The sequence below is a fragment of the Pelophylax lessonae genome, assembly GCF_965119305.1.
Source record: "Pelophylax lessonae genome assembly, chromosome: 10".
Taxonomy (NCBI): Eukaryota; Metazoa; Chordata; class Amphibia; order Anura; family Ranidae; genus Pelophylax; species Pelophylax lessonae.
Window position 1 is genome coordinate 229,806,759 of NC_138777.1, and position 17,209 is coordinate 229,823,967.

Consider the following 17,209-nt stretch of genomic DNA (forward strand, 5'->3'; position numbering starts at 1 on the left):
CTTGCGGCCACACCCGTTTTCTTCCTAAGGTGATCTCTGAGTTCCACCTTAATGAGGACATTGTCCTGCCTTCGCTTTGTAGGAAGCCTAAGCATCCCAAGGAGGTTGCTTTGTATTCCTTGGATGTTGTCAGGGCGATCAGGGTTTACCTGTTGTCTACGGAGTCCTTTCGGAAGACGGATTCCCTCTTTGTCCTTCCTGAGGGACCTCGGAAGGGCATGGCTGCGTCTGCAGCAACTATTGCCAAATGGATCAGACAGACCATTGAACAGGCTTATGCTTTGAAGGAACGGGTTCCACCCTTCCCTGTTAAGGCACACTCTACCAGATCTGTGAGTGCGTCCTACGCCTATTGGCATTGTGCCTCGGTGACCCAGGTATGCAAGGCTGCGACCTGGTCATCGGTGCACACCTTTTCCAAATTCTACAAGGTAGATGTTCTGGCATCAGCTGATGCCTCCTTTGGCCGCAAAGTTCTCAGTGCGGCAGTGCCATGATGGACCCTTGTGTTTTTTTGTGGGTCCCTGGCTATTGGTATTTGCTTTCCTGGGCTGTTGCTCCTGTTGAGCCTTGTTTTTTCTATTGCCCAGCAGGTTCCCTTACTGTGCTGGTAAGGTTCCTTTCTCTGATGTGGGTACTGCGTTGCCTTTTCTACGGTTGCGTCTCCCACCCCTCATGTCTACACTGCTTTGGGACATCCCAATAGTGATGACTTAGAGGAAGCGGCGACTGTCGGAGGACGTAAGAGAAAACTGAATTTTTGTAAAATCTGACCTGTAAAATTCCTTTCTCTGAGTCCTCCGACAGTCGCCGCCCCCGCCCCTCTTTTGAGGTTGTGTTCTTATTACCTACTGCTATGCTACCAAACTGAGTTGGGAGTGGTCACTGCAGGGGGGTATTGACCACTGGGACAGCCCCCATGGGTGTATATATGCAAATGCCTTTGTTCTTTTGACTAAGTCTTATGCCTATCTACCCCTGCGGAGCGGAAGTCAATATCCAATAGTGAAGACTTAGAGGAGGTGGCGACTGTCGGAGGACTCAGAGAAAGGAATTTTACAGGTAAGATTTTACAAAAATTCTGTTTTTTTGCTAGAAAATTACTTAGAATCCCCAAACATTATATTTATATTTTTTAGCAAAGACTCTGGAGAATAAAATGGTGGTCATTGCAATATCTTTTGTCACGCTGTATATGCGCATCGGTCTTTTAAACGCATTTTTTTTGGGGAAAAAAAAATAAAATTTCACTGAATTAAAAAAACAACTAAACAGTAAAGTTAGCCCAACTTTTTTGTATTTTGTGAAAGATGTCACTAAGAGTAAATAGATACCTAATGTTACGGTTTAAAATTGGGGAACGGCGACAAACTACGGTACTTTAAAATCTCCATAGGCCAACGCTTTAAAAAATTTTATCGGTTACCAGTTTAGAGTTACAGAGAAGGTCTTTTTTGGGAAGTATTGCTCTCGCTCTGACGATCGCGGCGATACCTCACATGTGTGATTTGAACATCCTTTTTCATTTGCGGGCGTGACTTATGTATATGTTTTCATTGGTGCGCAAGCTCATGGGGACAGCGGCGCTTTGAAAAAAAAAACATTTTTCCTATTTTTTTTATTTTTTATTTTTAACTGTTTTAAAAAAAAAATAATAATCTGATCACTTTTATTGCTGTGACAAAGAATGGAAACATCCCTTGTGACAATAATAGGCAGTGACAGGTACTCTTTATGGAGGGATCGGGGGTCCTAAAGACCCCAAACCCCTCCACTGCACTTCAAAGTATTCAAGACGCCAAAATTGGTGTTTTTGAATACTGGCGTTTTATTTTTTAAATGGCGCCATTGGCGGCCGAGCAAACCGAAAGTGACGTCGCTTCCGGGTTACATGATCGGAGAGCCGATCGAAGTGGAATCCGGCTTCGTTCGGGACTCCAACCAGCTGGCAGGCGTGCCGGCTGGTTGCTCCGGTCTCCTGGTGGGACGGGAGACCCAGGGAGAGCCGCAGGAGGGAGGGGGGGGGGGTGTGTCCTCCCACTCACTGGGATAATGGCCAGGCGGCTGCTGAGCTGCATCGGCTGTTATCCCCTGAGAGCCGGCCGCCGGCTATAAAGAACGGTACCGGTACCCCAAATGAAAATAACTCTGGCTTTGCCTACTTACCTGTGTCTCTGGTGACAAATACTCACTGGCGTTGACCAATTGCGTCAGTATATTGGAAGCTTTGGACACAAGTGACACCACCCAGATATCTTGCACCACGTCTCCCAGCTTGGCTAAAAGGTCGGTTGTGGCCTGTGGGTAAAAAGCTCATTAGGTTAAAGCGTCATTAAACCCAAATCATCAAAAACTGTCAATACACGCTATATTACATCGTGTTCATATTCACTCACCCTCTACAGCATTTGTTTTCTGTAGACTGCAAAAATGCTGGTTGATCCTGCTGTCGCTGTCCCTCCCTCCTTGTCCCCACTGCAGCCTGAGATTGTGTGAAGGAGCTGTTGTCATCTACTGAGCATGCTTCAGTTTCAGTTCCCCTTTTTTTATCTGTGAAGCCCAACCAGTGTTGGGACAAGGTTACCTAAAGCCCAGGATGAACATGCCAAATTGTGCCCCCCCCAGGATATTTGACTATATGAGTCAGCAAAAATCCCCCCCCCCAAAAAATGACGCATTATTCTGCAGGATTACCCCCCAAGCATAAATCCCCCCTCCTCCTAGTACAAATCTGCCCTCCCTGCTGAAATTCCCCCCTCCCAGCACAAATCTCTGCCCCCCCCCCCATTCCCCAAATCCCCCAAGCACAAATGCTCCCCTCAAAAAAAAATCACCCTCTCCTAGCACAAATCCGCCACCCCTCAAATTTCTTCCCTGGTTACACATTCTCCCCCCCCCCCACTCCAAATCCCCCTCCTAGCACAAACACCTCCCAATCATCTCTACTAGCACAGATGCCCTCCCCCCTCTACCATATCACCTATTCTACCACAAACCCCCACAATTGACCCTTATCTTCTCCCACCCCCCCCCCCCCAACACAAATCCTCCTGAATCACCACCTTAAGCTGACAGCTAATCCTGGAGCCAGCAATATTCCACTCGCAGTTTGGATCAGGCATAGATATAGGAAAGAATAAAAATATCTAGTGCTCTCTGAATAGAACCCAAAACGTTTATTAGGAAAATAATGTTCCACTTACAAACAGGGCACTTCAGTAGTGCAGACTGTGTCTGCGTTTACAGCAGAAAGAACGATGTAGCGTGTGACTGACAGGCTCCGCCCCTATACGCGTTACGTCAGGTGTTGACTTCCTCGGTAGGGGGTGGAGTCTGACTATCACAGATCTGATTAAGAAGGCTGGCTGATCACACAGCTCCTCGTTCCAATTGGTTAAGTTACGCTCCCAGCCCCCCCCCCCCCCGCCTCCACAACTGTGAACCCCGGTGCGCCAGGCGAATCCCTATTCAAAACAAATAGATGCCAGGAAAAGATATATAAAAAAAACCTTTAAAACGGCCCATTGCAGTGACCACAACACTACGATGAAACAAGTAGCTAAGGAGCTATAGGGATTGCTAAATAAAACAGAGCCTAGCAGTCTCACGCCACATCTATCAGCACAGCCACAATCTAAAACCTACAGTATCTACATAAAATACTGTTGCAGCAAATAAATTGAAACCCAGCATGAATTTCTTGGACACAGGCTTTGGAATCAAACCTTTTTATTGGCCAGCGAAAATGGCTTAGCCCGGCTCATGCCCGCTTGCTAAGTGAGTAAAAAAGCGTGTACTTCACTTACAGTGCATTGCGAAAGTATTTGGCCCCCTTGAACTTTGCGACCTTTTGCCACATTTCAGGCTTCAAACATGAAGATATAAAACTGTAATTTTTGGTGAAGAATCAACAACAAATGGGACACAATCATGAAGTGGAACGAAATTTTTTGGATATTTCAAACTTTTTTAACAAATAAAAAACTGAAAAATTGGGCGTGCAAAATTATTCAGCCCCCTTAAGTTAATACTTTGTAGCGCCACCTTTTGCTGCGATTACAGCTGTAAGTCGCTTGGGGTATGTCTCCATCAGTTTTGCACATCGAGAGACTGACATTTTTGCCAATTTCTCCTTGCAAAACAGCTCGAGCTCAGTGAGGTTGGATGGAGAGGGTTTGTGAACAGCAGTTTTCAATTCTTTCCACAGATTCTCGATTGGATTCAGGTCTGGACTTTGACTTGGCCATTCTAACACTTGGATATGTTTATTTGTGAACCATTCCATTGTAGATTTTGCTTTATGTTTTGGATCATTGTCTTGTTGGAAGACAAATCTCCGTCCCAGGCTCAGGTCTTTTGCAGACTCCATCAGGTTTTCTTCCAGAATGGTCCTGTATTTGGCTCCATCCATCTTCCCATCAATTTTAACCATCTTCCCTGTCCCTGCTGAAGAAAAGCAGGCCCAAACCATGATGCTGCCACCACCATGTATGACAGTGGGGATGGTGTGTTCAGGGTGATGAGCTGTGTTGCTTTTACGCCAAACATAACGTTTTGCATTGTTGCCAAAAAGTTTGATTTTGGTTTCATCTGACCAGAGCCCCTTCTTCCACATGTTTGGTGTCTCCCAGGTGGCTTGTGGCAAACTTTAAACGACACTTTTTATGGATATCTTTAAGAAATGGCTTTCTTCTTGCCACTCTTCCATAAAGGCCAGATTTGTGCAGTATACGACTGATTGTTGTCCTATGGACAGAGTCTCCCACCTCAGCTGTAGATCTCTGCAGTTCATCCAGAGTGATCATGGGCCTCTTGGCTGCATCTCTGATCAGTCTTCTCCTTGTATGAGCTGAAAGTTTAGAGGGACGGCCAGGTCTTCGTAGATTTGCAGTGGTCTGATACTCCTTCCATTTCAATATTATCGCTTGCACAGTGCTCCTTGGGATGTTTAAAGCTTGGGAAATCTTTTTGTATCCAAATCCGGCTTTAAACCTCTCCACAACAGTATCTCGGACCTGCCTGGTGTGTTCCTTGTTCTTCATGATGCTCTCTGTGCTTTAAACGGACCTCTGAGACTATCACAGTGCAGGTGCATTTATACGGAGACTTGATTACACACAGGTGGATTCTATTTATCATCATTAGTCATTTAGGTCAACATTGGATCATTCAGAGATCCTCACTGAACTTCTGGAGAGAGTTTGCTGCACTGAAAGTAAAGGGGCTGAATAATTTTGCACGCCCAATTTTTCAGTTTTTTATTTGTAAACAAAGTTTGAAATATCCAATAAATTTCGTTCCACTTCATGATTGTGTCCCACTTGTTGTTGATTCTTCACAAAAAATTACAGTTTTATATCTTTATGTTTGAAGGCTGAAATGTGGCAAAAGGTCGAAAAGTTCAAGGGGGCCGAATACTTTTGCAAGGCACTGTATATGAAACAGCAGTTACATCACAGATATATATTCCTCTAACTAGCTTGGCAGTAATACAATACATATCCTCCCCCTCCCGATGTCTCATCTGTGTGTAGCAATTACATCCCTGGCCTCGGCCTTCACGCTTATCTGTATTCTCATTATCTGTATTCTCATTATCTGTATTCTCGCTAGTTCTTGGGAGGCTGGAGAGGAAAATATGAGGGAGAAGGTGGGAGCCTCAAATGCGCAGCTTTGACTGTCATGGTCTCTGTAGTACCACATAATCTACCATTTTGTCTTAAAAGGCTATTTATCCGCCATTTTAGAAGCTTTCCAGGTACTGCCACAATACAAATATAAAAAGACATTACAAACTCAAAAGATATCCCCTTATCGATCAATAAAACCCTCACCATACCTATTCGGACTCACTAGTCCTCTTCATTTTATCTGACGCTGCACTTGTTTGGTTACTTTTGGTTTCGTTTGTGTAGTGTTTAACCATATTACCTGGTTCAGTGCCCAACACCACCTCCCTTTACCTTTAAATGACAACACTAACTCAGCATTGGGATTAAATGGCCGGTTCGGCCTTTCATTAAATAAAACCAGAGCTTTTTTCAGCGGGAACGCGGGGAAACGCATTTCCGGCACCTCTAGCACTAAATGTATGTAATGGCAAGGGGTCCTGGGGTGTACTGGATGGTCTATTCATGCTTTTTTTTAGGGATCTATTGTCACTGAAGGGGATCTATTTTTGCATGGGGGTCTATTGCTGTTAAAGGGGGGAACTACTATTGAGGAAGAGGTCTATTGATGCTGGCTGCTGGAGGTTCCATTGATGCTGGCTGCTGGAGGGTCTATTAATGCTGGATGCTGGAGGGTCTATTCATGCTGGCTGCTGGAGGGTCTATTGATGGTGGCTGATGGAGGGTCTATTGATGCTGGCTGCTGGAGGGTCTATTCATGCTGGCTGCTGGAGGGTCTATTGATGGTGGCTGATGGAGGGTCTATTGATGCTGGCTGCTGGAGGGTCTATTCATGCTGGCTGCTGGAGGGTCTATTGATGGTGGCTGATGGAGGGTCTATTGATGCTGGCTTCTGGAGGGTCTATTGATGCTGGCTGCTGGAGGGTCTATTGATGCTGGCTGCTGGAGGTTCCATTGATGCTGGCTGCTGGAGGGTCTATTAATGCTGGATGCTGGAGGGTCTATTCATGCTGGCTGCTGGAGGGTCTATTGATGGTGGCTGATGGAGGGTCTATTGATGCTGGCTGCTGGAGGTTCCATTGATGCTGGCTGCTGGAGGGTCTATTAATGCTGGATGCTGGAGGGTCTATTCATGCTGGCTGCTGGAGGGTCTATTCATGTTGGCTGTTGGAGGGTCTATTGATGCTGGCTGCTGGAGGGTTTATTGATGCTGGCTGCTGGAGGGTCTATTAATGCTGGCTGCTGGAGGGTCTATTCATGCTGGCTGCTGGAGGGTCTATTCATGCTGGCTGCTGGAGGGTCTATTGATGGTGGCTGATGGAGGGTCTATTGATGCTGGCTGCTGGAGGGTCTATTGATGCTGGTTGCTAGAGGGTCTATTGATGCTGGCTGATAGGAGATCTGTTGTTGTTGTTGGGGGTCTATTTTTGCTTGGTTGGTATTTTGTTGCAGGGAGTCAATTGTTGATAGGGGAGGGGGGTCCATTGTTGTGAGGAGGATATTTTGATGGTGTTTAACCATATTACCTGGTTCAGTGCCCAACACCACCTCCCTTTACCTTTAAATGACAACACTAACTCAGCATTGGGATTAAATGGCCGGTTCGGCCTTTTATTAAATAAAACCAGAGCTTTTTTCAGCGGGAACGCGGGGAAACGCATTTCCGGCACCTCTAGCACTAAATGTATGTAATGGCAAGGGGTCCTGGGGTGTACTGGATGGTCTATTCATGCTTTTTTTTAGGGATCTATTGTCACTGAAGGGGATCTATTTTTGCATGGGGGTCTATTGCTGTTAAAGGGGGGGGGGGAACTACTATTGAGGAAGAGGTCTATTGATGCTGGCTGCTGGAGGTTCCATTGATGCTGGCTGCTGGAGGGTCTATTAATGCTGGATGCTGGAGGGTCTATTGATGCTGGCTGCTGGAGGGTCTATTAATGCTGGATGCTGGAGGGTCTATTCATGCTGGCTGCTGGAGGGTCTATTGATGCTGGCTGCTGGAGGGTCTATTGATGCTGGCTTCTGGAGGGTCTATTGATGGTGGCTGATGGAGGGTCTATTGATGCTGGCTGCTGGAGGGTCTATTGATGCTGGCTGCTGGAGGTTCCATTGATGCTGGCTGCTGGAGGGTCTATTAATGCTGGATGCTGGAGGGTCTATTGATGCTGGCTGCTGGAGGGTCTATTAATGCTGGATGCTGGAGGGTCTATTCATGCTGGCTGCTGGAGGGTCTATTGATGGTGGCTGATGGAGGGTCTATTGATGCTGGCTGCTGGAGGATCTATTGATGCTGGCTTCTGGAGGGTTTATTGATGCTGGCTGCTGGAGGGTCTATTAATGCTGGCTGCTGGAGGGTCTATTGATGCTGGCTGCTGGAGGGTTTATTGATGCTGGCTGCTGGAGGGTCTATTAATGCTGGATGCTGGAGGGTCTATTCATGCTGGCTGCTGGAGGGTCTATTGATGCTGGCTGCTGGAGGGTCTATTGATGGTGGCTGATGGAGGGTCTATTGATGGTGGCTTCTGGAGGGTCTATTGATGCTGGCTGCTGGAGGGTCTATTGATGCTGGCTGCTGGAGGTTCCATTGATGCTGGCTGCTGGAGGGTCTATTGATGGTGGCTGATGGAGGGTCTATTGATGGTGGCTGCTGGAGGGTCTATTCATGCTGGCTGCTGGAGAGTCTATTGATGCTGGCTGCTAGAGGGTCTATTGATGCTGGCTGATAGGAGATCTGTTGTTGTTGTTGGGGGTCTATTTTTGCTTGGTTGGTATTTTGTTGCAGGGAGTCAATTGTTGATAGGGGAGGGGGGTCCATTGTTGTGAGGAGGATATTTTGATGGGGGGGGGTGGGCTATTGTTGGTGGGGTCTTTTGTTTTTGGGAAGGTCTTTTGTTGATAAGGAGGATCTATTGGTGCTGGCAGGGGTCTGTTGCTGCTGGGGGTCTAGTTTTGCTTGGTTGGTACTTTTTTAAGGGAGTCAATTGTTGATGGGGGTCTATTGTTGTGAGGAGGATCTGTTGGTGGAGGGGCGGAGGGGACTATTGTTGCTGCATGGGATCTATTTTACTGCTTTTCTTGTTATCATTAACATGTTCCATAAAAGTTACTTAGCACCACAAAATGATAATTGGTTCTATATTTTCTAAAAGGGGCGGTACTGTAAGGTGGGTAGGGGGCGGAGACAAGGGGTGACTCAGAAGAGGGGAGTTCCTGCACCTATTCTCTAAGGAAAAAAAGCCCTTAATAAAACCATAAATAACAGAAAAACATAAAACAGTCAAACCAATCCAGACCAAAGAATGGTTGCAGATCCTTGACTATACCATCGCCTACAACTTTGGAGTCTGTGGTACCATTAAGTTAGGTTCTGTCCCCAGCCACCAAAACACGGCCCCCAGGACTATCCTAGCAGACCACAGACCCCTACCACCTTACACTACCTGGTTCGTCTAGACTGAACCAGACCAACCATAGGACTCTATACCTGAGATGGGTCCCACCATTTTATCGTTGGACACCATGTTTTGGACCCTCGTCAAGGACCCCAACCACCAAAGTCCAACCTCCCTAGTGGAACAACAGAAAACGGCATTACCAGGGAGGGTGGGAGGGACGTTCCTCTTATGATCTCCAGTCTGCAAGTGAAGCCCCTTCACTCCTCCCCTCCAATTACTCTCTCTCCTGCTCCTCCCCGTCACCTCTCTGCTCGGCCAATAAGGTAAGAGTCCTGACCTCTCATATCCCAACAACCAGGGCCGGGACAAGGGGTGGGCAGGAGGGAAAGTTTCCCCTGGGTGCAATGGTTTATTGCAGGTATGGGGGGGGGGCGCCTTGACCCTAACCCTAAGGGAAGGGGGGCGCAGTTTGGCATCCTTGCCCTGGGCGCTGGATGATCTTCTCCCGGCGCTGCCAACAACCAATTTAACCCCCTACTGCCTGGCTTTCCTTCCACCCTGTCATGTATGCCCTATGCTTATCATTTCCTTCAAGATCCTGGCAAGTCTTCAAAGTTGCACTCCAAAAGTCGGCGCAACTTTGGAGTGGTTCAACTGTGAATGGAGCCTAAAAAGGTTCCTGCACTACTTAGGTCTGAATTTTATGCGACTTGAGTGCCATAAACTGCAATGTAAACCTTCAAAAGTTGCATCAAAGTCACACCTAATTGTTATACATGCAACAGTTGTGCAACAGTTGTCCATTGTCATTGGTCAAAGCCAAAGTTGCATCCAAGTCGTACCCATCCAAAGTTGCATCAAAGTTGCACTTCAAAAGTCGGCGCAATTTAGGAGAGTACAACTGTGAATGGAGCCTGGAAAGGTTCCTGCACTACTTCGGTCCGACTTTCATTTGACTTGAGTGCCATAGACTGCAATGTAAACCCTCAAAAGTTATACATGTAACAGTTGTGCAACAGTTGTCCATTGTCATTGGTCAAAGCCAAAGTTGCATGAAAGTTACACCTAATTGTTATACATGCAACAGTTGTGCAACAGTTGTCCATTGTCATTGGTCAAAGCCAAAGTTGCATCCAAGTCACACCTAATTGTTATACATGCAACAGTTGTGCAACAGTTGTCCATTGTCATTGGTCAAAGCCAAAGTTGCATCCAAGTCACACCTAATTGTTATACATGCAACAGTTGTGCAACAGTTGTCCATTGTCATTGGTCAAAGCCAAAGTTGCATCCAAGTCACACCTAATTGTTATACATGCAACAGTTGTGCAACAGTTGTCCATTGTCATTGGTCAAAGCCAAAGTTGCATCCAAGTCGTACCCATCCAAAGTTGCATCAAAGTTGCACTTCAAAAGTCGGCGCAATTTTGGAGAGTACAACTGTGAATGGAGCCGAAATATGTTCCTGCACTACTTCGGTCCGACTTTCATGTGACTTGAGTGCCATAGACTGCAATGTAAACCCTCAAAAGTTGCATGAAAGTTACACCTGAATGTTATACATGCTACATGTGTGCAACAGTTGTCCATTATCATTGGTCAAAGTCAAAGTCACATCCAAGTCGTACCCATCCAAAGTTGCATCAAAGTTGCACTTCAAAAGTCGGCGCAATTTAGGAGAGTACAACTGTGAATGGAGCCTGGAAAGGTTCCTGCACTACTTCGGTCCGACTTTCATTTGACTTGAGTGCCATAGACTGCAATATAAACCCTCAAAAGTTATACATGTAACAGTTGTGCAACAGTTGTCCATTGTCATTGGTCAAAGCCAAAGTTGCATGAAAGTTACACCTAATTGTTATACATGCCACATTTGTGCAACAGTTGTCCATTATCATTGGTCAAAGCCAAAGTCACATCCAAGTCATACCCATCCAAGGGTGCACCAAAGTCACATGACTTTGGAGTCATACAAAGGGGAAATTAACCAAAAATGAGACTTGCCTGTCTTATGGCGTCAAGAGTCATGTTTTCCAGAGAGTCAGCCTGCATGGGAGTGAGGGCATCCAGATCGGGCGGAGTGACGGTCCCATTGGTCTTTGGTTTTGTTGGTGCTGGCTTTTTGGTGGTGGTGCTTTTCCTCCAGGATCCCAAAAGGCTACTTAATAAATTCAGTAATGCAGAACGGCCCTGGAGAGGAGAAGACATTAGAGAGGAATTCTCTGGCGAAATATTTATTTTAACAACTAAAACAACGAGTAGGCCTAGAAAATATGCGAAAATTTTGTAAATTTTTTTTGTTGTGGGCTCACAGGCTGTAAATTTGAAAGGAATCCTGACCTCGCTTTGACTTCAAACTAGAGGTGCACTGAAATTTTGTCGGCCGAAACAACAGCCAAAAATAGTGTTTTCAGCATTTTGCAGATATAGAAAAAGGTGCCGATAATGTACCCAAATAAAATTGATGTCCCTTTTCCCCCACAAATAGAGCTTTCTTTTGGTGGTATTTGATCACCTCTGCGTTTTTTATTTTTCGCGCTATAAACAAAAAAACAATTCTGAAAAAAAAAAAAATTGTTTCACTTTCTGCTATATAACATTCCCCCCAAAAAAATTAAAAAATACATTTTTTTCATAATTGTAGGCCAATTTGTATTCTGCTACATATTTTTGGTAAACAAAATCCCAATAAGCGTATTTTGATTGGTTTGTGCAAAAGTTATCACGTCTACAAACTAGGGGAACGATTAATGTCATTTTTATTTGTTTTTTTACTAGTAATGGTGGCGATCAGCGATTTTTAGAGGGACAGTGACATTGCGGCGGACAAATCGGACACCTGACTGACATTTTTTATGCTTTTGGGGGGACCAGTGACATTACTACAGTAATCAGTGCTAAAAATATGCACTGTCACTGTACTAATGACACTGGCAGGGAAGGGGTTAGTACCTAGGATCAAAGGGTTAAATGTGTCCCTAGGGGGTGCTTTCTAACCGTGGGGGGGGGGGGGGCTTCTGCATGAACACAGAGTAAAAAACATGTAACAGGTGCATAAGCCACACAATATAGCAAAAAGTCCATAAAGGGTCCATGTGAACCTTCAATGAAGGATGGGAGGGGAAGGGGAAAGGTGGGGGGGGGAAGTCCAACAGATAGGGCTGCTGTCCAGAAACCGATAAGCCAGGGGTTCCACCAAGCTGGAAACAAGAAAAAAGAGGGAGGCGCCTCTAAGTGCAGACCATAAAATAAATTTATTAGATAAAATTATGCACTCACATTTGTGCGTTGATAAAAACAAGTAGAGAGACCCTCCTGGGGACTCCAAGACTGGTCAATGGGGAGAAGAAATCATCCGGTCCATGCTGCCATCTGCGGGGACTGATCTCCTCTTCACCGTTGCCGGCAATGAGGGCGGAGCAGGAGCGAGAGCGAGGCTCTGAAGTCCGAGGGTGGAAAACGAGGCTTGGCCAGCAGTAGCATATGGATGAAGTCACTTGGAATGCGACGCGTTTCTGCCGGGGGGGGGGGCAGGCAGCCGCGCTCCTGCTTCACAGCAGTACAATCACATAAATGCTTTATGAATTATCTGCCCTTACTCAAGATGGCCACGGCTAGAAATGCTAGGTGGGTGTTTTTCAAAGTGGGATTTCTCAACTAAATAAAGCATGGAGACATGAATGGATGGGGGAGTATACTTTGAATAATGAAAATAAATTAAATAGCATTTTCAGTTTGTGGGGCTCAGATACATTTTAACAGTTAACCCTTGCAGTGTGGCGTGGCCACAATGCAAAGGTAGATTCTCATTCTCCGATGTGGTTTTGAGGCTGAAGTGCCATATTCAGTCAATAGGGGGGGGGGGATTTACTAAAACTTGGAGAGTGCAAAATCTGGGGCAACTCTGCATAGAAACCAATCAGCCTCCAGGTTTTAGGCCTTGTTATCACTGAACGTGGCTTTGAAACTCACACCATTTCAAAGCCGCACATCAGTCCGACTTTGGGGGCAACTTCAAAGACATTTGTGCAGCTTCATGCAGAGCTGTCTTTTGAAATCACCCCTGAAGCAGGGGAGGACTGGGCCAGGGGGCAGGGTGGGTAATTGCCCCCCTGGGCCGCTCTGATGCCCCGTAAAAAGGCTGCACTGCTTCTGCCACAGACATGCCTGAGGCTCCATTCACACCTGAGCATATCTTATTCAGACCTTTTTTAAAGCTTGTAATCTGCCAAAAAAGAAGCTCATGTACTTTTTTGAGCTTCAGGCGTTTTGCTTCAGGCGACATAATGCTCATGTGTGAACAGAGGCCATTGAAATGAATGGGAGTTTGATTGTTGGGCGTTTTGAGACTTCAGAGATGAGCGTTTTACGAGCTGAAAAATGCTCAGGTGTGAACATGGCCTAAAGAAGGATTCTGGGGGGGAAGAGAAGTAAAAATTCCCTGCCGCTGCTCTACTGAGTGCGGGTTGTAAGGCAAGGCCAAAACGCAGACCCCCCCCCCCCCCAGCATGGATGGTGTAAACTGTGTCTGAGCAGAGGCCGGTTCCATGCCCCACTAGAGACTCTTCTACCGGGCCAGTCCCAACCAAGCTCGCCCAGCTCCCCCCAACCTCCCTCTGCTGGCCAGGTTGGGAACCAGTGGCGGCCCGTCCATTGGGGGCACAGGGGCGCCGCCCCTCCTCCTATCAATGCGTCTGGCCCCCTAATATACATGCAGGGCGCCAGACACATGGATTCCAATGGGGTTTTCTTTTTTTTTTTTTAAGCATGTGATTAGGTTCTAATAGGCTTCAAAAAAGGGTTTGCTCGGGGTGCAGAGCAGTGCGCCCTGAGCCAACCCAGTTGTGTGACAATAACGAATTAATATTTGCTATTGTCACACGGATCCTCCTCCTGGCCAATCCTGAGACCCGTTTCCCGATTGGCCGAAAGAAGAAACCATGCAATTTGCCAAGGAGGAGGAGGAGGAGGGAGGAAACGCAGGAAACTGAGGGGCAGCTGCCACCGCCACTGCTGTCTGCCTGCCCTCCACATGGTGAGTGAGTCGGCGACCTGGAGGAGGGGGTATGCTGTGCGGGTTAGTTTGGTCTGGGGGGTATGGTGTGGTCCGTCTACCCCATGGAGCACCAGCCGCCACTGTTGGGAACCCAGATTCAGCCGGTAAGTAAAGAGTATCTGGAGCAGGGCTTCAGCTTAGAATAGGGCTAAGGAGGAGGATTGGGAGAGTAGGAGGGGGGAGGGAAAGTGGGAGGGGGGGGGGCGAGTCGCTGGATCATGGTCCTCTGGTTTGTACTTGCCCCCTGGGCTGAAAGTTACCAGTCTGCCCCTGCCCTGAAGTCGCCAAAAGTATTGCAGGAACTACTTTTGGAAATCAGTGTGGCACCGATTGGGACTCTCCCATAGCCGGCAATAGGCTGCGATCTGACTGCAATTTGACCTGTCAAATCGTGCCGATGGGAACAGAAACATATTGTCAAAGCTTAATTGAACAAGCTGAAGTTAGCTCCCGTTCACATTAGGGGCGGGTTTGAAATCGTGCGAGTTCAGACGAACTGGATTTGAAACTACATTTCTTTGCAAATTCAGGGGCGATTTGAAAGTCATCTGTGCGGGTTCATGCACAGATGTCTATTAAAATCAATCCTGAAGCTGCCAAAAGTAGATGCAGGAACTATCTTTTGGAAATGTCAGGTCAATTTTTAACAGGTCAAATCGCATGCCAAATCGCAACCTATTGCCGGCAACGGCACCGTCCGAACCGGTGCGACATCGACTTTGTGGCGCCGTAACAATTCGGACGGTGTTGTTGCTGGCAATAGGCTGCGATTTGGCATGCGATTTCACCTGCCAAATCGCCCCAATTTGAACGGAGGCTTAGAAGTTGATTGGTTACTATGTACAGCTGCATCAGATTCTGAAGGCTCCAGTTTTAGTAAGTCCCCCCACCCAATGAAAGCAACTCGACACAAGGAAGCAAATAAAAATCTTTCATAGGAAAAACTGTACAAACACACTCATTTATAGAGGAAGAATCAGATTTTTGCACAAACCCTTTAGTGACAGGTTCTCTTTATTAATAGACAGGAGATTTGAGTATCTCCAGTGGCTTACCTTGATATTATGTGGGCTCGGCACATCTAGAAGATAAATGCAATGATGTTCCTGTTAGTTTATTATGAGCCCAGTTATATCATACATTCAGAGAACATGCAGTATAGAAGGTACAATGCAAATAATAAAGAATCTGTTGTATCAATATATTGTTTGAATGCTGTGCTTTAAGCCAGACATCAGACAGCTGCTCAGCACACAAAAGGACGGGGAGGAGACCACAAGTACAGCTGTACTAACAAGACAATAGGAGGATGAGATTAGTACATAGGCTGCATTTGCAGACAATCTCCTCTTTGAGTGGGATTTTATGGGCAATTAAACAACCATGTATAATAAAAAAAATATAATTTATTTTTCCATCTTTAAAAATGCATATATATATATAGAGCTGTAAAGTTAAAAAAACATCCCATAGAACTCATTGTGTATGAAATAACAAATGGTAACATATTGGAGTACATTAAATAAGTATGAAATAGTGGTATTTCCCAGCTACTTGAAGCTTGGTTCCATCATTAATGGATAGCAATCAGAGATGGTTCCAAGTAGGTGAGAATATTGGATACCATCATCTATTTGGAACCATCTCTGGATACTATCCAAGCTACTTGAAGCTTGGTTCCATCAGTAATGGATAGCAACCAGAGATGCTTCCAAGTAGGTGAAAATATTGGATACTCTCACCTATTTGGAACCATCTCTGGTTGCTATCCAAGCTACTTGAAGCTTGGTTCCATCAGTAATGAATAGCAACCAGAGATGGTTCCAAGTAGGTAAGAGAATCCATTTTGGATACTCTCACCTACTTGGAACCATCTCTGGCTGTTATCCAAGCTACTTGAAGCTTGGTTCCATCATTAATGGATAGCAACCAGAGATGCTTCCAAGTAGGTGAAAATATTGGATACTTTCACCTATTTGGAACCATCGTCTGAATGCTATCCAAGCTACTTGAAGCTTGGTTCCATCAGTAATGGATAGCAACCAGAGATGGTTCCAAGTAGGTAAGAGTATCCAATTTGGATACTGTCACCTACTTGGAACCATCTCTGGTTGCTATCCAAGCTACTTGAAGCTTGGTTCCATCAGTAATGGATAGCAACCAGAGATGGTTCCAAGTAGGTAAGAGTATCCAATTTGGATACTCTCACCTACTTGGAACCATTTATGGTTGCTATCTAAGCTAGTTGAAGCTTGGTTCTATCAGTAATGGATAGCAACCAGAGATGCTTCCAAGTAGGTGAAAATATTGGATACTCTCACCTATTTGGAACCATCGTCTGGATACTATCCAAGCTACTTGAAGCTTGGTTCCATCAGTAATGGATAGCAACCAGAGATGGTTCCAAGTAGGTAAGAGTATCCAATTTGGATACTCTCACCTACTTGGAACCATCTCTGGTTGCTATCCAAGCTACTTGAAGCTTGGTTCTATCAGTAATGGATAGTAACCAGAGATGGTTCCAAGTAGGTGAGAATATTGGATACCATCATCTATTTGGAGCCATCTCTGGATACTATCCAAGCTACTTGAAGCTTGGTTCTATCAGTAATGGATAGCAAACTGAGATGGTTCCAAGTAGGTAAGAGTATCCAATTTGGATACTCTCACCTCCTTGGAACCATCTCTGGTTGATATCCAAGCTACTTGAAGCTTGGTTCCATCATTAATGGATAGCAACCATAGATGGTTCCAGGTAGGTGAGAATATTGGATACCATCATCTATTTGGAAACGTCTCTGGATACTATCCAAGCTACTTGAAGCTTGGTTCCATCAGTAATGGATAGCAACCAGAGATGCTTCCAAGTAGGTGAAAATATTGGATACTCTCACCTATTTGGAACCATCTCTGGTTGCTATCCAAGCTACGTGAAGCTTGGTTCCATCAGTAATGAATAGCAACCAGAGATGGTTCCAAGTAGGTAAGAGAATCCATTTTGGATACTCTCACCTACTTGGAACCATCTCTGGTTGTTATCCAAGCTACTTGAAGCTTGGTTCCATCATTAATGGATAGCAACCAGAGATGCTTCCAAGTAGGTGAAAATATTGGATACTCTCACCTAT

At 45.7% G+C, this 17,209-nt stretch overlaps 1 protein-coding gene across 1 annotated transcript in view; it reads right to left on the reverse strand.

Moving 5' to 3' along the window:
* Window positions 1–17,209, reverse strand: part of LOC309566035 (polycystin-1-like protein 2) — a gene marked incomplete at its 3' end in the record, with an annotated part of 116,694 nt that overhangs the window by 34,161 nt on the left and 65,324 nt on the right. The window contains exons 16-17 of the mRNA XM_082271058.1: window positions 11,030–11,215; window positions 2,167–2,298 (exon numbers count right to left, since the gene is read on the reverse strand). Coding sequence (XP_082127184.1) covers window positions 2,167–2,298; window positions 11,030–11,215 — 318 coding nt within the window. The remainder of the gene's footprint in view (window positions 1–2,166; window positions 2,299–11,029; window positions 11,216–17,209) is intronic.